At 34.1% G+C, this 18,566-nt stretch overlaps 1 protein-coding gene across 4 annotated transcripts in view; it reads left to right on the top strand.

Moving 5' to 3' along the window:
- OPA1 (OPA1 mitochondrial dynamin like GTPase) overlaps positions 1–15,374 on the top strand; it is an 82,304-nt gene extending 66,930 nt beyond the window's left edge. For all 4 annotated transcript variants that reach the window (XM_081072655.1, XM_081072652.1, XM_081072653.1 and 1 more), the window contains 2 exons: positions 10,153–10,224; positions 12,340–15,374. In XM_081072655.1, the coding sequence (XP_080928781.1) occupies positions 10,153–10,217 (65 nt within the window). In that variant the 3' untranslated portion in view covers positions 10,218–10,224; positions 12,340–15,374. The remainder of the gene's footprint in view (positions 1–10,152; positions 10,225–12,339) is intronic.
- The last annotated feature ends 3,192 nt before the right edge of the window (positions 15,375–18,566 follow it).

The following is an 18,566-nucleotide window of genomic DNA, read 5'->3' as shown; positions in this document are numbered from 1 at the left end:
CAGTAAAGGTTTCAAGCTTGTGCAACCTGTTTAAGTTAATAGATTTTCTCTGTTTTAGTGTTACCTGCACATGGAAAGAGTCCATTGTAATTTCTCTTAGAACAGCTGTTTCACTCATTCCTTACTTAGTTTTAGTATTTTGAGTTGTAGAAGGAAGTGTGCTAGTTTTTCACTCCAGTGAGATCTGTTTTTCTGGGCCAAGGAATTCAAGTCTTTTTAGTCTCTCCTTTTATTGGCATCACTTCGTACTGTGAGTTATATGTACAGACTGGACCTGTCTTCAAAAATACTACCAGAATTTTAGGTGTTTTTGTTTTAATCCTTTTTATTATCGCAGAACTAGTATATATGCATTGTGGATAATTGGAAAATATAGATGACAAAGTTTGTTAAACAATTTCTACTACCCAGGGATAACTACTGTGACATTGTATTCTAACAAAATTTTTAATGTGGTCTTAGGGACATAATTTCTGTCATTTCTGGAGCACATTTTCATGAAGATATCTGAGATTGGCTTTCTCTTACAGTAACCCCAAATCTTCAGTTCATTGTCGTTGCTTGTATTTCTGGTTTCTCATATATCAGAGTAGGCTAAATTTTTCTTCCTTCATATAAACTTATTTCAAAAAAATGAAAAGTTCACCGAGAGGAAAATCAGCATTAGTAAAAATAACACCTATGGTACCAGTTACTTTAAGTAGGTCAGGTATTTCAGTGGCTATATTATAACAAAGCTTGTACTGAAAATCAGTCGGCTTTGAAAGTTAATCCCCACCTGTATTCAGGACACTGGCACTTCCGATGTGTGCTTGCTTGTGCCTTCATTATGTCTCTCCTTGAAAGATGTTTAAGTCTTTCCCATCTTAAAACTGTTGGATTGATTCTTCCATGCACTCTAGCTACTTTTGATCTTGATTCTCTTTTTAAACAGGAAAACCTTTGAATGTTTGCCTGCTGCCTTCACTTTTAACCATCCACCCGATTCTTAACTTTGTAATCTTTTATTCTCCCTTCTACTGAAATTGTTTTTTCTAAAACAATCAAGAGAAAGCAAATAGCCAGGTGAGCATTCAGGACTAGAAAGCATTCTCGTGTAACTGCATCCTTTGGTACTTTGGAATCAAATCCTGCTTGGAACTCTGTATCTGTCACTTAACATTTGTATAGAGCTTTACACTTCACAAAATGTGTTATGTTTGTCCATGTTTGGGCCTTGTCAAGGCGTAGGAGGCTTGTAAGGTATTAGCTCCATTATTCAGATGGGGAAATTGATGTTCATTGAGGGAAATGATTTAGCAAGTTACCTAAATATTTATGGCAAAGCTGGGGCCAACACACGTGTTAGAGTTGGTATCATTTTAAATATATGTTCTGGGATTTTGTTCGTCTTTAGTCTTTTGAGTTTGTGCTTGTGGGTGACTATAGATAACCAAGTTCATATAATTTGGCTTCATTTTTTATATTATTTTCAATGTGTTAATTTTAGAGCCTGCTCTCCTGGTTAAACTAATCATTAAGTAGTTAGAACAATGAATTTGTCTCCTCAAGACATGTAATACTTTTATTCTTCAAAAAAGATGACCAGGTTTATAAATCTATGTATGCATTCTTATTGCTATTTCAATTTTTTTTTGTTTTCTTTTTTATAGAAAAAAGAAATTGTGACTTAAAATTTAGAGGTGATTTTCTAAATTAATGAATATGTGAAATTAATTGTGAAGTTATTTTCATTTCTTTGAGCCTTATTGTGAAGGCTCATGAAACCAGAATCAGTAATGATACCTCCTTACAGTATAGTTATGAGAAATAACAACTGAAAACTTACAAAGTCAACCTCACAAAACATGAATACCTGTTCATTCTTCATGTGAGAAGTTTATTAATACTTTGTCCTAATGAAGCATCTTACTTAAGAGATATAATTGTATTTCACTTTTGCTTTTCATCTCAATTCATAATTTTATTAAAGCCTGTAATTTTTTAATTCCATATTTTTTCATAAACTTTTAATTTGGTTCATAAATCAGAATTACATTCTCTGTTCTTGTGTTATTTTCTTTTACTTTTAAAATTACATTAATGAGCTGACTGTTTAAGAATCATTCTCATGATTCATTCATCTGTTACGCCTCCTTTTTAAAGCTCCAGTACTGAAGGTCTTTTGACAAACCAATATTTATAACAGTTTGACAGCGGGATGAGGAACAGCGTTTGTCTTTGTAACAGCTTGAAGAAAGACCCTTTCCAGGACCCGGTCATGCAGTTACAATCTTGACCTCTTTCTTATGCTGGGAACATACATACAGCAGCACCTCCCATGTGTTTTCTTGTCCCATTGACTGTCCATTCACTTCCCATCTGTTTTGCAGTCTTAAAGGAACAGAAGGGGCCCTCTTCTTATAAATCTGTCTTTGCAAGTGATAAATGATGTCCTGTCTCTTTAAGGGCTGCCTGGGTGGTTTTCCTTTCTTAAAATGTTTTAACTTTCCTCCTAACAAAATTCAGAGTAAAATATACTTTTAAGAATAAGAGGAAATAGAAAAGGAAAAAAATGATGGATTATTTTAAAACCTTAATTGATTGGGGCTGATTATTTTACTGGTCATTGGGCTAAAGCTTTCCCAATTAATGACCCAAATCATATTTTTAAAATTGTATTGATAAGTTTTTCAAACTTAAGTATCAGGGGACAAAAGGAATGTATTCATTTTGAGATAGTGTATTTATTTAAACCTTTTTTCTTTGGAGAAAATAAAGCAATGTATTATTAATGAGTTAGCATATAAAATAGTTTTTAAAGATTCATTTTCACCATAATTTGAGTTGATAGATGTAACTAATATGGAGCAGTTTATGTACTGGATACAGAATAAAATAATTCATAATAGATAGTTACAATCTTATGGTAGAGTCTAACTTTCCATTTAAAAAGATGATCATGAATCCCATAAAAATTTATGGTTTTTTTCTTCTATTGCTGAACATAAATACTTTGAGTATAGATACTTATCATTATGAGCACACAGATTTTCTAAGATTTGAGCAGAAATTTCTTTTTCTCCTATACAGAAATATTCATAGAAGTTTAAATATGACAAATATTGCCACCCAAAGTATTCTTAAATTACTGATAAAAAAGCATTACCAGTATAAAAAGACTACTTTTAGAATATTATAGTATATTGTATGAATCAGCTGCCTAGTGGTATATCTTCTACAAATTAGGCTTGTTAGTATTAATTCCCTGCCTTATCCCAAAAAGGATTTGTGACAGCTTATAAAAACCTATCCTGCGCAAAAGGTGAAAATACTTTAATGGAAAAGTTAAGTGGAAGAAAAGAGAAAATCCAGGCAAGTGAAATAATGTGAAACTTGAGATAAGATTGGTACCCCCTCAAAATACATCCTTGAGGGTTCCATACACTTTGTTCTAAGAAAGCTGCAAATTTAGCCCTGAGCTTCCTAGTGGCTGGTGCAAAATGGAAAGCAAAGTTGATTACAGGATTTATGGTAACTATCAGACAACAACACAGCAGTTACTTTGATAAAGACCTGAGAGATTTCATCAGTTCTAATAAAAGGAACACTGAGTTATATGATACAGTGAATCAAATGGCTGCATGTAATCATGAAATTCATGAGACTCTTTAATGTTCTCAGTGTAGGCCAGTAACATAACTAATGCTGAGCGAAATCAAAATTATGCAGTCCAAATACACAGCTACTTGGTTTGGTTTGGCTTATCTAAAGATGAAATATGTAGTATCTAAAGAAATAGATCAATTATATACCTCCCATCCAGTCTTCCATGAATATCGTTTCGTCTTGCAGCTGAGCCTTTAAGTGAGCATCAGGTAGCAGAAGGTCCAGGGTTTTACACTCATTGGCATTGAAAAGCACCTGGAATGTTGCTACTCTTTATTAGGTAAGGGCAGATCCATAGGAACTAGTAATTAGCTGAGCTGAAATTAGGGTTGCCATCTACTTATGAAAGTTGAATGGCCTAACCAGTATAAAGGCCTGAGTATAAAGCTACTCTCTGTTCATCCGTTCTGAAATCTTTTGGAGCATAGGCTTCAGAATATCAAGAAAGGATTTTAAGACGTTTTGATTGTATTATCCAAAAGGAGTTTACAGTTAAGTGTTAAGAAGAAAACGAAAAAAAGGAAAAGCTGTATTTATCCACAAGTCACTTTGAACTATTTATATATCCAACAGACATAAGTTATAATTTATCTCACAGACTTTCTTATGGCAGCTTTCTTTCTAAATCATATTGTTTTGGGTCTGAAAATAGCAATTTTTTTCAATAATCATCTTTAATGTTTAAATTAAGTACTGATTAAGTCAGCTCACTCAATGAATAAATGAACAGTGAATATACATTGAGGGCATATATTACATAGCAAGTGCTCTGCTAGGCCAATGGTTTTAGATGACAGACTTTTCGTAAGTATATAATTCATATAAGCAGTCCCACGTTGATTCCTGGGAAAAGCAGTATAAAACTAATCTTTCTAAAATGGTTATGTAGCCCTGTGAGAATAATATTGTCATCTGTGATTGCATTTTTTTACCAGGAGCCTAATATGGAATTTAAAAAGATACCAGGTAACAAAACACAATAAACAAATTTAAAAAGATGCAATTAAACATGACCAGCTAGAATAGTACATTTCAGTTCTAAGTTTTAAAGTTAGTATGGGCTTTGGATTCTTCTGGACAAATTCCTTCATTGTACAAATAAAGAAACCATGACTGACTTATATACAGTCATAAAGTTAAAGGCTAAGCTGTAACTAGAAACAGTTTTTCTGATCACAGTATTGCATATACCTTTTGATACATTATGTTTTGTCTTTATAAAAATCATATAAAATAACTACCCTATTGATTATTTGGGGGTGTTAAACCAGGGATTTCTAACTTTTTTCATCACCCTTTCATTATTGTGTATATCGGGAAAGTCTATGCTTTAGAAGATTTGTCTACAATAATATATTTTTTTAAATTAGAAATACAGAATTACAGTTATATCCTAATGAGCCTAAATAAATGATTGTTATTAGAATAGATGTAATTCTAGCCCAAACAAAGATTTCCATTTGAACTGTTGAAACAATGAAAATAACCCGGAGAGCTCTGTTACCACTTTCACAGACCCTCTAGAAGTCTGGGACCTCACCCAGTTTTGAAATTACCACGCCAGTCTCAAATCGCTTTCCAGAAGATAGGAAATGATGCTTCCTTTTGTAATAAGCAGTATTCTGTTTGTCTTCATTAATGAGCCTCTTTAAAAATAATCATACGTATTTGTAGGGAAAAAACTACAGGGCCAAGATTAAGTAGGTAAGTACTAGATTTAGTTATATACCTTTGACTATTTCTCTTTAGTTCTCCCTTTCATTACCTGTAAAAGGCACACATGTTTTCTTAGGCTAAATCTAAGATTTTTTTGAGTGTAGTTTGAGAATCTTGAATCCGGTGCCTTACCAGTTTTTGTTTTCTTTCCTTGTTTTTCTGTATCCTAGATGATTACTTTAAATACTGAACTTCTAAAGAGCACTTACAGTATAGTTGTCTAATAAAAAACAAGCCTTTTCAGGAACAACAATATTATAATACATAATGAGAAGTGTTCCTTTAAAGTTCAGTCCTTTAGTGAAGAGCTTTTAACAGCAGAATCTCACCTGCAAGGTGTCCTCAAGCTTGGTACAAAGTGTGTGTGCAGCACATTGTGAAACAGTTCCATTAAGGAACATTGGGATCTTTGGATGTGTGCTTTGCTTCAAGTTTGCAGCTTGTTTCTTCATGCTTTCTTTAAAAACATCAAAAGTTGTAAAAGGTTTATTTCAGTGCATGTGGTAGTGTTTTGTGTGTGATTCTTTGTTCCTGTTCTAAACTGTTATTAACCACTGAAGTGAACCTTCTCCCCGGTTTGGCCTTTTGGTATTCACAGTGTATTCAAAACCTAATTACAGATTAGTCTATATTTGAGACTTTTAGAGCGAGTATCAGAAGACTCAAAAAGAATTTGAGAGTAGCAGTATCATTTCATGTGGAGATAAAGAGACCCAAAACATGAATGGGTGTCAAATCATCTGAAGAAAAGAAAAAAGAGAAGGAACTTCATTCACTGAGCCTGATGGTTTATGAGTTGGGGATTATGGGAATATTCATGACTCAATCAAGAAGCACAATGAATTGATGTTTGAAGCAGTTCATCTTTTAAGTAAACATTGGGTAAATGGAAAGTAGACCTAGTATTCACTACATGGAGAATTGGCTATTTCAGTGTAACAGAAACTAGCAGTTTGTTAATCCCTTCCTGAGTTGGTTTAATTTATCAAGTAAATCACAAATTTTATAAGAATTCTCTATAAATATTTAATGCAAATACTTAATAGAAAAGGGAGTTTGCTTTATAATTAGTCATGGTAACCGATACACATATTTCTGTGGGAAAGTAATCTCTAATGGTGAAATAGTTAAATACAATAAAATTTGGGGATTTGAAAACACTGTCATACTAGAACATTTATTTGGAAGGATCAGAGAGTAGAAAGTTTTAGTTGCTGACGTTCACCTTTGATTTTCATGGATAACTCAATTTTCTCTGCAGCCGGATACCATAGTTAGTATACAGGACAGTGCTGAAAATTTACAGCACAATTTTAAACGGATGCATTCAAATATGGGAAATAATGCTGCTTCTATTTCTAATATGGCTTTTTTGCAAACCCTGAAATTCGTTTCATTCTAAAGCTGTGTGTGTGTGTGTGTGTGTGTGTGTGTGTGTGTGTGTGTGTGTGGAGTAAGCATATGTTAGTTTCCTTAATAAGGTACAATAATTAAGTTGAAGTTTATTTCTCCACTGGTGTTGTGTTTTGAGACCTGAGGGTCCTGTTCCATGTTGCTTATGTGGTTCAGGTGCCCCACCAGCTGGCCTTGATCTTCATGGCCCCTGCGGACCCTGCCTCCAGTTCCCAGGTATTTGTGAAAACAAATATTTGTGGCTCCAACTCTTGTAGTCCTGACTTCTGCCCTTTTGGTCACTAGAGTAACATCCAGGAAGCCTGTCAAGTGTTTTTGTTTTTGTTTTTGTTTTCTTGATAACCTGCAGCCCTTATTCTCTATGCTATGTTTTTGGGAACTTCATTTATCATTTACCAAGTACTGAACATGTATATGACTGAGTCAGACATTGTAGTAGACACTGAAGATGCTGCGCTTTTTCTTGTTCTCAGGGGCTTCTGTGTATAGATCCTGTCTGCTTAAGAGGTAATAATATGCATCAGAGGGTGGTAATGTGTTGTGCATTGTTTAGTCATCCCTGAGCATGGTATTTAGGAGGTGTCGGAGGTAGAACTATTCCATTCCTCAATTTTTACCAAAATATGTCTTATTTCACATAAAAAGTAAAACTTACAACAAATACACTTGAAATAGTAGCATTTGTTTCGTGACTGTTTAGAGTCTGCATATGGCAGCAGATCTAGTGTGTGTTTCTGATTCAGAGGAATGTGGACGAGGCCACTCTCCAGGCTTACTGTCCTCTTCTGTGGCAGTGACACCTGCAAATTTGTATGAGGACCACATGAAATGTGGGACTGGGAATCACTCAAAACATAGTAGGTACACCAGACTTAGAATGAGGCAGAGAGTAAGCAAGGAATTCTCCTCGAAGGCAGGATATACCATCTGTGTCCCCATGTCACTCCTTTTAAGTACATTGTAGAAGGGAAGGAATGACCAAAGAAATGAAATTTTTTATGTGGACCTAGAAGAATACATTTATCACAATTTTTTTTTAAACGTTTATCTCCATCCTTTCCTTCCTTCCGCTTTCTCCCCATTACTTTCTAGACCCTAACTTAACTGCTCTTTGTGTCATCCTTGAGATCTCAGGGCATGGTGGTACAGTGTCCTGATATTCTAATTTTAAAATATTTGTGAAAACAGCTTTTTAAGGGAAATTTGGAAATTTTTTCATTCTGTGGTTTTTCATATAATAAGTTAAATACTGTTATTTTCATTTAGGAAAAACACGGCTTATGTTTAATGTTGGAAGAATTTGCTTTTGCTTTAGACCTGCATCAGAGTGGTTCCCGGCCTCTGTGCATAGAAACAGATATGCTCTGAACAGTCTCCTGTGAGTGATGCTACTGTGCTGCCCGCTCACAGATAGTCGGTCCCCTGAGGATGGAGGTCACTGACAGGGCACAAGGATGGGGATCGGTAGGCTGCAGCTGCCTGATGGTACTCAGCTCGTGGAACAAATAGAATCAGGTTTCTCTCTTCATACAGTACAGCTTCCCCAAGTAGAAATAGTTCTCAGTGAATGTTTAGAGGAGCTGCTGAGGCTCTTGACACATGTTTTAGATTTCCATGTGTTGTGCTATTTAATCTGGATGACTTTTTTAAAGACCCCCCTCCATACATTCCCAAAAGTCATGAGACAATTTACAAAACATTTTTTCTCCTGTCCTCCTCCCTTTTAAAAAATTCAACTGATGAACTGTACTATGTGGCACTCCCTAATTATTCATCAAAGAAAATAGGCAAAGCTCTCTCTAAGCAACTAGATGAACTAATTTTAAAAATAAGCATCTGACCTTATTTTGAGAAAGAAAGTTTTCTGGTGAAAAAACATATACAGACTAACAAAAAATACAGATTATACTTCCAAGAGATGGGTTGGTATTATTTTTTTCTAGTTTGTCTAGTTTAATTTTATATATAAAGATATTAATGCTGCCTTTGTGAAAATTATCATATTTTCTCAATGAATAGTTTGATTAAAACAATAGGGTTTGTTTATTCATAGATTTTGTGTTAGTCTCAAAAACCTAAGAATAACTGTTAAATTACTGTTTAAAAAGAGTATGAAGACATTATATTCTTTATATGCAACCATGATAGGTTTGTTGAGTTCCTGTAAATGCTAATAAGAAATCACAAAAAAGACAGTTCTTCCTTTCACTGGGTACTCATCACAAGTGCGTCTCACTGGTAAAATGGAATACTTAGATCTTTAATTGCAAATTGTTTATTTTTAAATGTGTAAGATATAAATGTTGAATATTAATGTATCTTACATGATATTTTTCTGTAGATATAAAGTAGAATGCTTTGCAGTTTTCCCTCTGGATCGCTTCCTTTTTACCAGTCAATTCAATTTAATTGTTAATTCCCACTAATAAATTGTGTTGAAAGGACAAAAATATTTGTTACTATGCTTACCATAACCTATATTTTTAAATAATAGGTGCGTGATTAAGTTAGCAGTAAAGTAGAATAAATCACGGCTTTTCCATTTTTAATACTAAGAGATTGAAATGTATTGTGAATAATTTGCATTTGTGAAGGAAACCTTTACATTTCAGAGAGAAATTACAGATTTTATTTGGAAGTCTATAAACACGAAAACCCAAAATCAGATGAAATAGTATAAATCTGTCTTTAATGGCTCTGTTGTTTTTAAACTTCCCTTTCTTTATTCACAGCTAGGAAAGTACATTTTTGTATGTATTTTAAAACATTTTTGCCCTATTCACGTTTGTTGCAAATATTTCCTACAATATTTTTTGTCTCTTAATTTTGGGACATTTTGACATATAAGGTGTACATTTTAATGTGGTCGTATTGATTGATCTTTTCCTTTGTAACTCTTCCCATTACTTTACACCTAGAAAGTCATTTCTGGGTTGTGCTAGTCTAAGGCCAGTTTAAATACTCACCTGTATTCTATTTTAATTTTTAAAAATGGTTTTATTATTTTATATTTTCTTCTGTTCCAGACATTGCTAACTGTGAGTCCATGGTTGGGTTCCAGAGAATCTGAGAGCTCCTTAAAAATCTATACACACTGTATATATATTTATACATGCATTTTTCTGTTTAAGATTCCCTAACTTTTATTGGATCTCAAGGGTCTGTCATAAACCCCACCTTCTTCCTTCTCTCCCCTCCCCCCAAAAAAATGTTAAGAGCTAATACAACAATCCATTTGAACTTTATTTGGATATAAGGTGGTCTGTGATGCTAAACTAATTTTTTCCCTTGAATAAAGTAATTATCTCCTATGATTTGTGATGCCTTTGAAAAATAAATTTGTTTTTAATTTATTATCTCTTATTATCTCTACAGAGAAAGTTAGAGAAATTCAAGAAAAACTTGATGCTTTTATTGAAGCTCTACATCAGGAGAAGTAAATTATAAGTGAGTAAAAGTCCTCTTTCTGCATTGCTATTGATTAAATGCAAAATTTATATTTTAAACTTATTTTAATAATTTATCATTGTACTTGACTGTATCCTGCTTGGTCCGTAATAATAATTTTAAGAGCAGGAATCTCTGAAACTAGATTCTAAATTCTATGTATAACGTTCCTTTGAATAACTTGATTGCCTCTGTCTGGCTGAACAAAAAACATCCTCTAGAACTCATTTTGAATAGAACAGAGGTGACCAAACTAAGATATTTCATAATATGCAGGTGGGTCATAAATTTTCTGCATGCAAAGAATTGAACTGTATCTCTCATTATTTTATTCCTCATTGTTCATATTAGATGGATAATTATATATGTGTTAACTCGCAAAGCTTTCTATTTGGTTTGACAAAAAATTTTATTAATTGTTCTTATTCTCTAATGTGTAAAAACATTTGGATAAAACTTTTTCCTGTTTAAAGTAACTTAAATAGGCTTAGAATTTAGTACTCTTCTGAATGTGTGGATTCTCTTGTCTAATTCTATAGTCCGGCATTGTAAGCATATTCCCAATAAAACATAGTGGAAGACTTCGTAGCATAGTCAATTGTTAATTATTGCTGAAGAATTATAATTAGTAGGTCTTTTGCCTTTATTGAAGAAGTTGAGAAAGGGAAAATGCTGTGATTAAAACATTATCATGTGTCTAAAATATTTAATCACTTTATTTGTGAGCCTTTCCTTATTGGCAGCCTGCAACTCAGAACTAGTAGGACTAGAAATGTGAAAACTTCCCTCCGTAGATGAACTCAGTTCAGAAAAGGCCCTTGAACCAAACTACCTACTTTCCTCTACTGTAGGGGCAATATATTTGAGAAAGCAGGCTAGAAAGGGAAGCAGAGTTCAGTCCAACAGCACACCAGCAATGAATGAGAGGAAGGAGTTAGAAAGCTCTAGAGTACTGCTTTGTTGCTTCCTTTTGTTTGTCTCTTTCATAACTTAAGACAGATGTACAGATGTATGCAAAAATAGAAACTAAATATCAAACATCTTTAACACCAGCCAAAAAGAATTCAGTGTTTCTAGATATCTGTGGTTGTAAATGTTTTATACAACTTCTGTGTTTTAAAACCATGAAGTGTTAGGATATCTTCCTCGACAACTTCTGTGTTTTAAAACCATGAAGTGTTAGGATATCTTCCTCGTCATAATTACTGTCAATAGTTAATGTTAGATAAACGTTTGAGAGCCTCTGGATTTGGAGATTCTCCTCTTCAGCACCAGAATTCACTTGACATTTTTGTCTATAAATGTTTTATTGGGTGGGGAAGTTATGAATGTCACAGAAACCCTATTAAAAATAAAAGCTACATCTCTGTTTCATAAAATGGGGAAGTCCAAAGCCAGCCAGTCTTGTACATAGTAGTGTCACTTCCCTAAGCAGGTCACTGTTACATTTCGATTTACCATTGCTGCTGGGAACAAGCCTTTTCCTCCTACCAGAGTGTCTGTCCCAAGTGCAGGTCAGGGCAGTGGGAAGAGCCAGGTGGTGATGGTTTTGTGTACAGGGAAACCATCCCAACTTTCTCTGTCCCTTACTCCTCTGTAGTCTCTAAGCCCTTTCCCATCCCTTGGGATTTATGACTGTGAACTGTTACAGATATCTGTGAATGGTACAGATGATCTGTTTTCATGTATCTTGCAAATCCATTTAAAAGAATAAATTTGGCAAAATGCTTCATTCTGACCATTTTATAAAAGTTACCAAGCTTCTTAAGAAATAGTTTCGCATTGATAGTTTTAACATGTGGAGTTCCTCAACCTGATAGTTTTAAGTAACTAATTCTGATACTTGCTGAAAATGTTGATATCCAACAGAGACATACACAGATTCCTTCTACTGGTCAATTTTAATATACTATATGTTTACCTTTTCTCTAAGAAATGAATTTCAGTCTTTTTTGATTCATACATATCATGTTTGATAAAATTGTTACATTATGTAGGTGATGTTTTAAATTTAATAAAACTAGCAAAGTTAGGCAGTTAAGCTTCTATATTTTTATGAACATATAGTAATTTCTCCCCCAGACCTAAATTTATCAAATGTGTTTATTTTTACAGAATCTTACTCATAATATCATCACTTCTGTACACACCTGAAGAAAGAAAAATCCAAAGTCTTTTGTCCTGCCTTTTTTTCCTTCTGCTGTTTCACCTTTCTAAACATAAAATAAAGTCATGGGATAAAAATAATGTATGTGTGTTAGAGGCACTTTAACCACCAGCTGCCTTTTGAATGGAAGAACAATGGGAAAGGCATTAACATCCTATTTTATTGTATTGAAGTGACAAATTGGGATAATGTAAGTGGTATGACCATCAGGTTCAGTCCTCGAAGATAAGAAACTTGCTCTTCTGTTTGTTGTCTCACTTGTGGTGACACTAATTTAGCTAATTCATTAGCTGATGTTACTCCATATCAGTTTCTTTTCCAGAAAAAAGAGTGCTAGGTGATTTGAAATAAAACATAACAGCAATTTTTAAAAAAGCTATTAACTATATCTAAAATAATGGTAATCCGCTAAATTGCTGTCTGTATCTATAATGTTGTCTATCCAGAAACTGTTTGGCCCTGATAATTCAGTTTATACTCATCATGTGAAAGAAAACTTGTTAACAAAAGAACCCCTCAAATAGGGTAATTTCGTTTACAACAATTCCTGGTACATTCATTGAGAGAAATTTCAACCCTTCATTGACAGCTTAAAGTTGCCTTAGAAGCTAAGTCACTGGTAGCTTACCTATTTGATTCAGTTGATGTTTTTGTACTCTCTGTATCCATTTGAATATCATTCATTTTGAATGCTGTATACTTAAGCTAGGCTTTCTGTTAACAGTGTTTTTTTATTTGTTTTTTTTTTTTTTTTTTTTTACCTGTTGACAGAGCTCTTGGGTTGTGACAGAGCAGAGGGGAGATTGAGAATAATCAATTGACTGATTACATTTAGACTATTGTCAAACATTTCAACTAGGCATCAGGAAAAGGCTTTCTTTCATAAGACTGTGTTTTAAATAGCAATTATTTCAACAGTTAGAATGATGTTGCCCATACCAGTCTTAGCTGAATGTAAAGCAAAATATAAAGTTTAATTTATTGCAGTTCAATTACAGTGATACCCTCACAACATTTTCATGTTTTATGTAATTTTTTTTTTATTGGCTGAAGGACTTTAAAACAAAGAAATACGCCATTTTTGATTTTAAATATCTTTCCAATTTAACTTTACTGTTTGCTACCATTTCATTAAGCCTTTATTATTCTAACAGAAATGCTCATTGTGTGATAGTTTTTATTTTACAGTTTACTTAATTTTACAATTTTCTTGGAATTATGTTTTGATAACAATTCCCTTGCCACTCTGCATTTTTAAATATTAATATCAATACATTCTTCATTGTGATCTCTCTGGAGACCTGACACTTAATATGCAAGGTTGAAGGATATCACAAAATATTTTAGAAATTGGGAATTCAGTAAATATTTGTTTTATACTGTTTGATAAGAAAAGCAGATCCAGTTTTCAGCAGCTAGTAGCAAGTAAGTAATTTGGTAAGTAAGTAATCAAGAACATTTCCCGTCTTTTAGAAGTCGGGGTAGTGGGTAAGCAGAAAGGGAGTGGAGCAGCCCAGTGTCCCCCACACAGATTAGCCGATGACCTCCCTGGTTAACTCCCTTTAACCAGTGCCGGCCGGCAGGTAAACCCTTCATGGAAGCAGGCTTGGTGCAATTGTTAAGACTTTTGTAGTTGTAAATCACAACCGCTTTACAACTGTTAAACCTATTTATAAATCAGAAAAGATATAGGACCATATTTATTTATTTCTGTGAGCTCCAGATAGGGAAAAAAATGCCCTCAGCTGTATTTCTACAGATTTCTCCCAAGTGAAAGGCTGATGTTAAATCAGTTCTTTCATCACATCCCTTTGTATAAATTTAAGAAAGGGGTTAGGGTGTCTTTGTTTCTTTGAGATCAGTATTTGTAATTTAAATATATAAATAGATGATAAAAAATAATACTATTAAGTCCCATAAAAATACAGAAATCCCCCCATCCTCCTCAGTAATATGACATCTCTCATGGATAATATATATTTTTTCTTTTTTTCACTGATCTCATACTAAGCATGCCTTTTTTTCTTTGAAAGCTAAGTATTTATTAAATGCAGATATTATTAAAAGAAAAAATAAAATTCAGATTCTCAACAGTAAACCCTGTGTTGTGTCTGTAGTTCAAAAATTATAAATGATTCAGATTGAAACACATCATTTCAGAAATCCAGTATACAGAGTTAAATTCTAACTAGACTAGGAATCATTTGTTTTTCAGGTCAGGATTTGCACCAAAAGAAAAAAAAAAGTGAACAAAGCTCTGTAGGGAACTGAACAATTGTATATTATATTTAAAATTCACTCTGGCAGGGATCAGTTGAAACTATCAGTATATGTAGGCATCGCACAGTGGGAAGCAAGGTATTGCTCCTTCGTGGTTGAACCAACGGAGCTATACTTACAGGTGGAGCAATCAGCCTTTTTCACTATCTTAATTATATTCTCTCCTCTTTGTATTACCCCCCTTTTCCAGGCGTTATGCCTTCCCACAAATAATTTAGCCTCTAAATGCAAATGAATGGAGTAAAAATGGGTCGGGAACATTGCAGAGAGTAGTGTTTCCCAACCTTAGAATTTGGAAGTTTTACATATGGTAAGATTCAGAGTGTAGGTTTAAAAGGTCAATTTCTTAGTTAATAATTATATATTTATTTTAGATTTATGTATCTGTAAAAAGAAAGATGGTATTTTGGTTTTCCGATAACAGGGATCAAAGTAATGCTTTTTATCTCAATTCTCTAAACTGATATATTCTATAGTTTCAGGTCCTTTAGCAGTATGGATATGTGCTTACAAATATGCTTACTTTTTGAATAATCATGGCTATGTTTAAGTATTTAAAACAACTTTGTTTCTACTTGTGCACTGTGAGTGAACTTTGTATTATTTTTAAAAACCTTCACATTACATGATATTACAATTTATATTTTGCCTGTGCTTGATCTAAGGTCATGTGTGTAGCTGAGTAATTAAAGATATTATATAAGAGAGCATCTTTTAAGTTTTCTCTGTTTAAAGAGGGAGAGAGAGAGAGAGACCTCTGCATCTACGGTCCTGATTTGACTGCACAGTATAACCAAATTTACGGCCTAACAAGCCTCTGAACGTGGCTCTTCTCTGAATGCTTTAATTCCACAAGTCTCACTTCATAGTTGTAATCGTGCTTCTTTTTCATGTCTTGATACTTGTCAAACCATTGTGGTATTTCCTTTGGTAAAATCTATTTAAAATGCTTTTTAATTGCATTTTGCGACCATGGCCATCATTTTCGTTAATGACGCCAACCTGTTCAGTCATATACAAGAGGCTTACTAAAAAGTCATAACTAAGTCTTAAAACTCAAAGCAACCTTAAAGATCACTTAATTCTATCTACTACCTGATGATGAACTCCTAGTTCTCATTTTTTATTCCTCACAGAACTTTGCTCATAAATGATGCTTATTACATATTTGTTGATCATTTGATGTGTAAAATGAGACAGAATGTAGGTGTGCCTTCTCCAGGATTTGTATTAGTTGGCTAAAGTCGAAACTGGGAAAAGATTCAGAGTCATGATTGCTTCAGTAAGTTGTACACAGTAGCTGACATATGGTGTATTTCTGATGAGTAAACGTCAAGAGACAAGTCTTTGAATTCCTTCAGAAGGTTTATAGGGAATAACACGTTTCAATCTTATTACCATTTAGTTTTGCTTATCAGTTGTAACAGACCAATTCTAGTGTGAGGCCCAAAAATGTGGTTGTATTTTAAATTAAGTTTCCATCCTTTGTGCAGTTCAAGTTCAAAATCTTCTTGTATATAAAAATTTTGAAGAATTTACTTCCTGAAAATTTAGTAATTTATCTGTTTTCTTCTCATATTTCCAATTGAAGAATTAACATCTCTACCAAAGTGAAACTACTAGGTGCTTGTAAATAATAGGGATGTATTGTTTAATTTTATTACAAAATGTATTTTTAAATAATCAAGCATACCCAATTTGTGATAACTAAGATAGTCATATGTTCAGCGCATATTAGACTAAGTTGATATATGTAGAAAACTGAAGAGTTAAGTACTACAAAATTGTCAAAGATGAAAAAGCAGGACAGTATCAGGAAAGTTTAAATGTGAGTGGCATTTAGACTGAAGAAGACGATTTTATTAAGTAAGAGTAAGAAAAACCTGTAAGACACTGAGTTAAATCTGTATCTTGAAGTGCCATTGTTGAGTTACCAGCGAGAAAATTGAATGTGTGTATGATTGCTCTGAAAGGGCTGCTGTGAGTTATGTTCACATTCCATAGAACCACTGTGAAGGTTCATTTGGGGTCAAGTCCCTGGTGAGGAAGCCGCTGCAACTTTTTAATATTTTTAAATCATTCCTTCATTATTTGGGGTAAAGAATTCTTGTTATTTATTTTGTTTTTAACTGATTAACCCAGGTGTATCCTGGTTCCTATCTAAGTATTTGAGAAAATTCAAGAAGTCGTTTTTAAAAAAAAAAACTGTAGGCCAATGGCCCCACTGAAGGCCCCGTCACCATGCCGTGACACTGCCAGCACGTCCCACAGAGTCATGTCGTAACGGCTGCTAAGAATAAGGCTTACACTCCTTAATGTTCAAAGTAGAATGTCCATTCTGCTGCTTACTCTTGGAGTGACTAAATCACATAGCGAGAACATAGAAAGTAGAATTTTATCCACTTGTCAGAAAATACGGTCATGGTTTAGGTGATGTGGCACTGCCCAAAAGCTTGTGAGACCTTGTGAGAAAGTATGTAGGGAATAGGTTAACTTCATCTTAACTTGCTAAAATTTATTTGAGGATTAGGCCAAATCATCAGAAAGCAGTACTGCCTTGACTACTTGCCTTTCTACTATCATGCCCTTGGCTTTCACAGACAAATACTATACGTTGCACCTATTGGAAGAAAATACACAGTAGCTATTGCAGAAGTAAAACCCAATGACATGTCTCAGTCATCACTTAAGTTCATTAAAAAAAGGATTACTAGATAATTCAGTGCCAGCAAAGTTTCCCACTCCAGACAAATGTATATGACACTTTCTTTCTGTCAAAGAGAACTCCAAACCTTACTTGTTTCTTTGCTTCAGCTGCCAGGAAATGTTGAAGTTAATTTACCTTTTAACTTAAGGGATGAACCTATCCATTTTTCTGCTCCCTTAGTTTGTTTCATTTTGGTTTTTAATTTCTCCGTACATCTTAAGAGATGTAGTCAGGCATCATAAAATACAATGCTTACTATTTCTCTGTTAAGAAATCTTTTTGTCTAGAGGGCTTAAGTTGAAAGTTCTTACACTTGCAATCAATGATGCTATATCATTGTGTGCCAAATGTGTATCATTTTTATCTACAAGCAGTTTATAACATACGTATTGTAAAAACCAGAAGTCACCTAATCTATGCACAGCACGCACCCAATGACAATAGTGAACCTGTCTCCTAGCCACCGTGAGCCACACTAACGGGGGAGGAGGTGCCTGCTGTGTGTTGGAAGAAAAGGTAGAGCTAGATGCCTCAGTGTGCGCCATTCCAGGGATTAACACACCTTACTAAGGGTCCGTTATACAGGGCCCAGCAGGACTCCAAAGAGTGCACTATTACTAGCCATTAGCATTTTGAGATCCATCTGGTAACACCCCCCAACCCCACCCCCAGCCTTTTTAATGGCCAGTATCCTATCTTGCCAAAGATTGATCCCATGAAACTTTTTTGGGTTTTCTTTTAAATTTTGAAGTTGAGAAAAGAACTTGAATCTAGAGCAAAAGAACCAGCATGTCTTGTGTTTTGAATCCATTATCACAAGCAGTGTGATTTCTATTTTATAGATAAGGAAATGGCTCAACAAACTTTTAAGTAACTTGCTCAAGGTCATTCTAGTAAGTAGCAAAGTCTAGATTTGAAAACAAGTCTGGTTTTTTGTTTCTCATAAATTTAATCCTTGAAAGAAGAACTAGTAGCAGAAGCCTTTACAATTTCTACTGAATTTATCTTAAGGAATATCACATACATTCTTCATTTAATTTTCTTGCACGAAGAGTTCCTAGTTTCCCAAGACCTTGGAATGGAAATAGAAACTTTCAGCCAACATTCTCATGAGTGTATCTTTTCATGTATCAGACCATCCTACCGTGAATGCTTAATTGAATGTCCCTGCCCTTTGCTGCCTTAGCA

The sequence above is a fragment of the Rhinolophus hipposideros genome (genome assembly GCF_964194185.1).
Source record: "Rhinolophus hipposideros genome assembly, chromosome: 2".
Taxonomy (NCBI): domain Eukaryota; kingdom Metazoa; phylum Chordata; class Mammalia; order Chiroptera; family Rhinolophidae; genus Rhinolophus; species Rhinolophus hipposideros.
The sequence above is the reverse complement of the archived record's forward strand: the minus strand, read 5'-3'. Positions and strand labels throughout refer to the sequence as shown.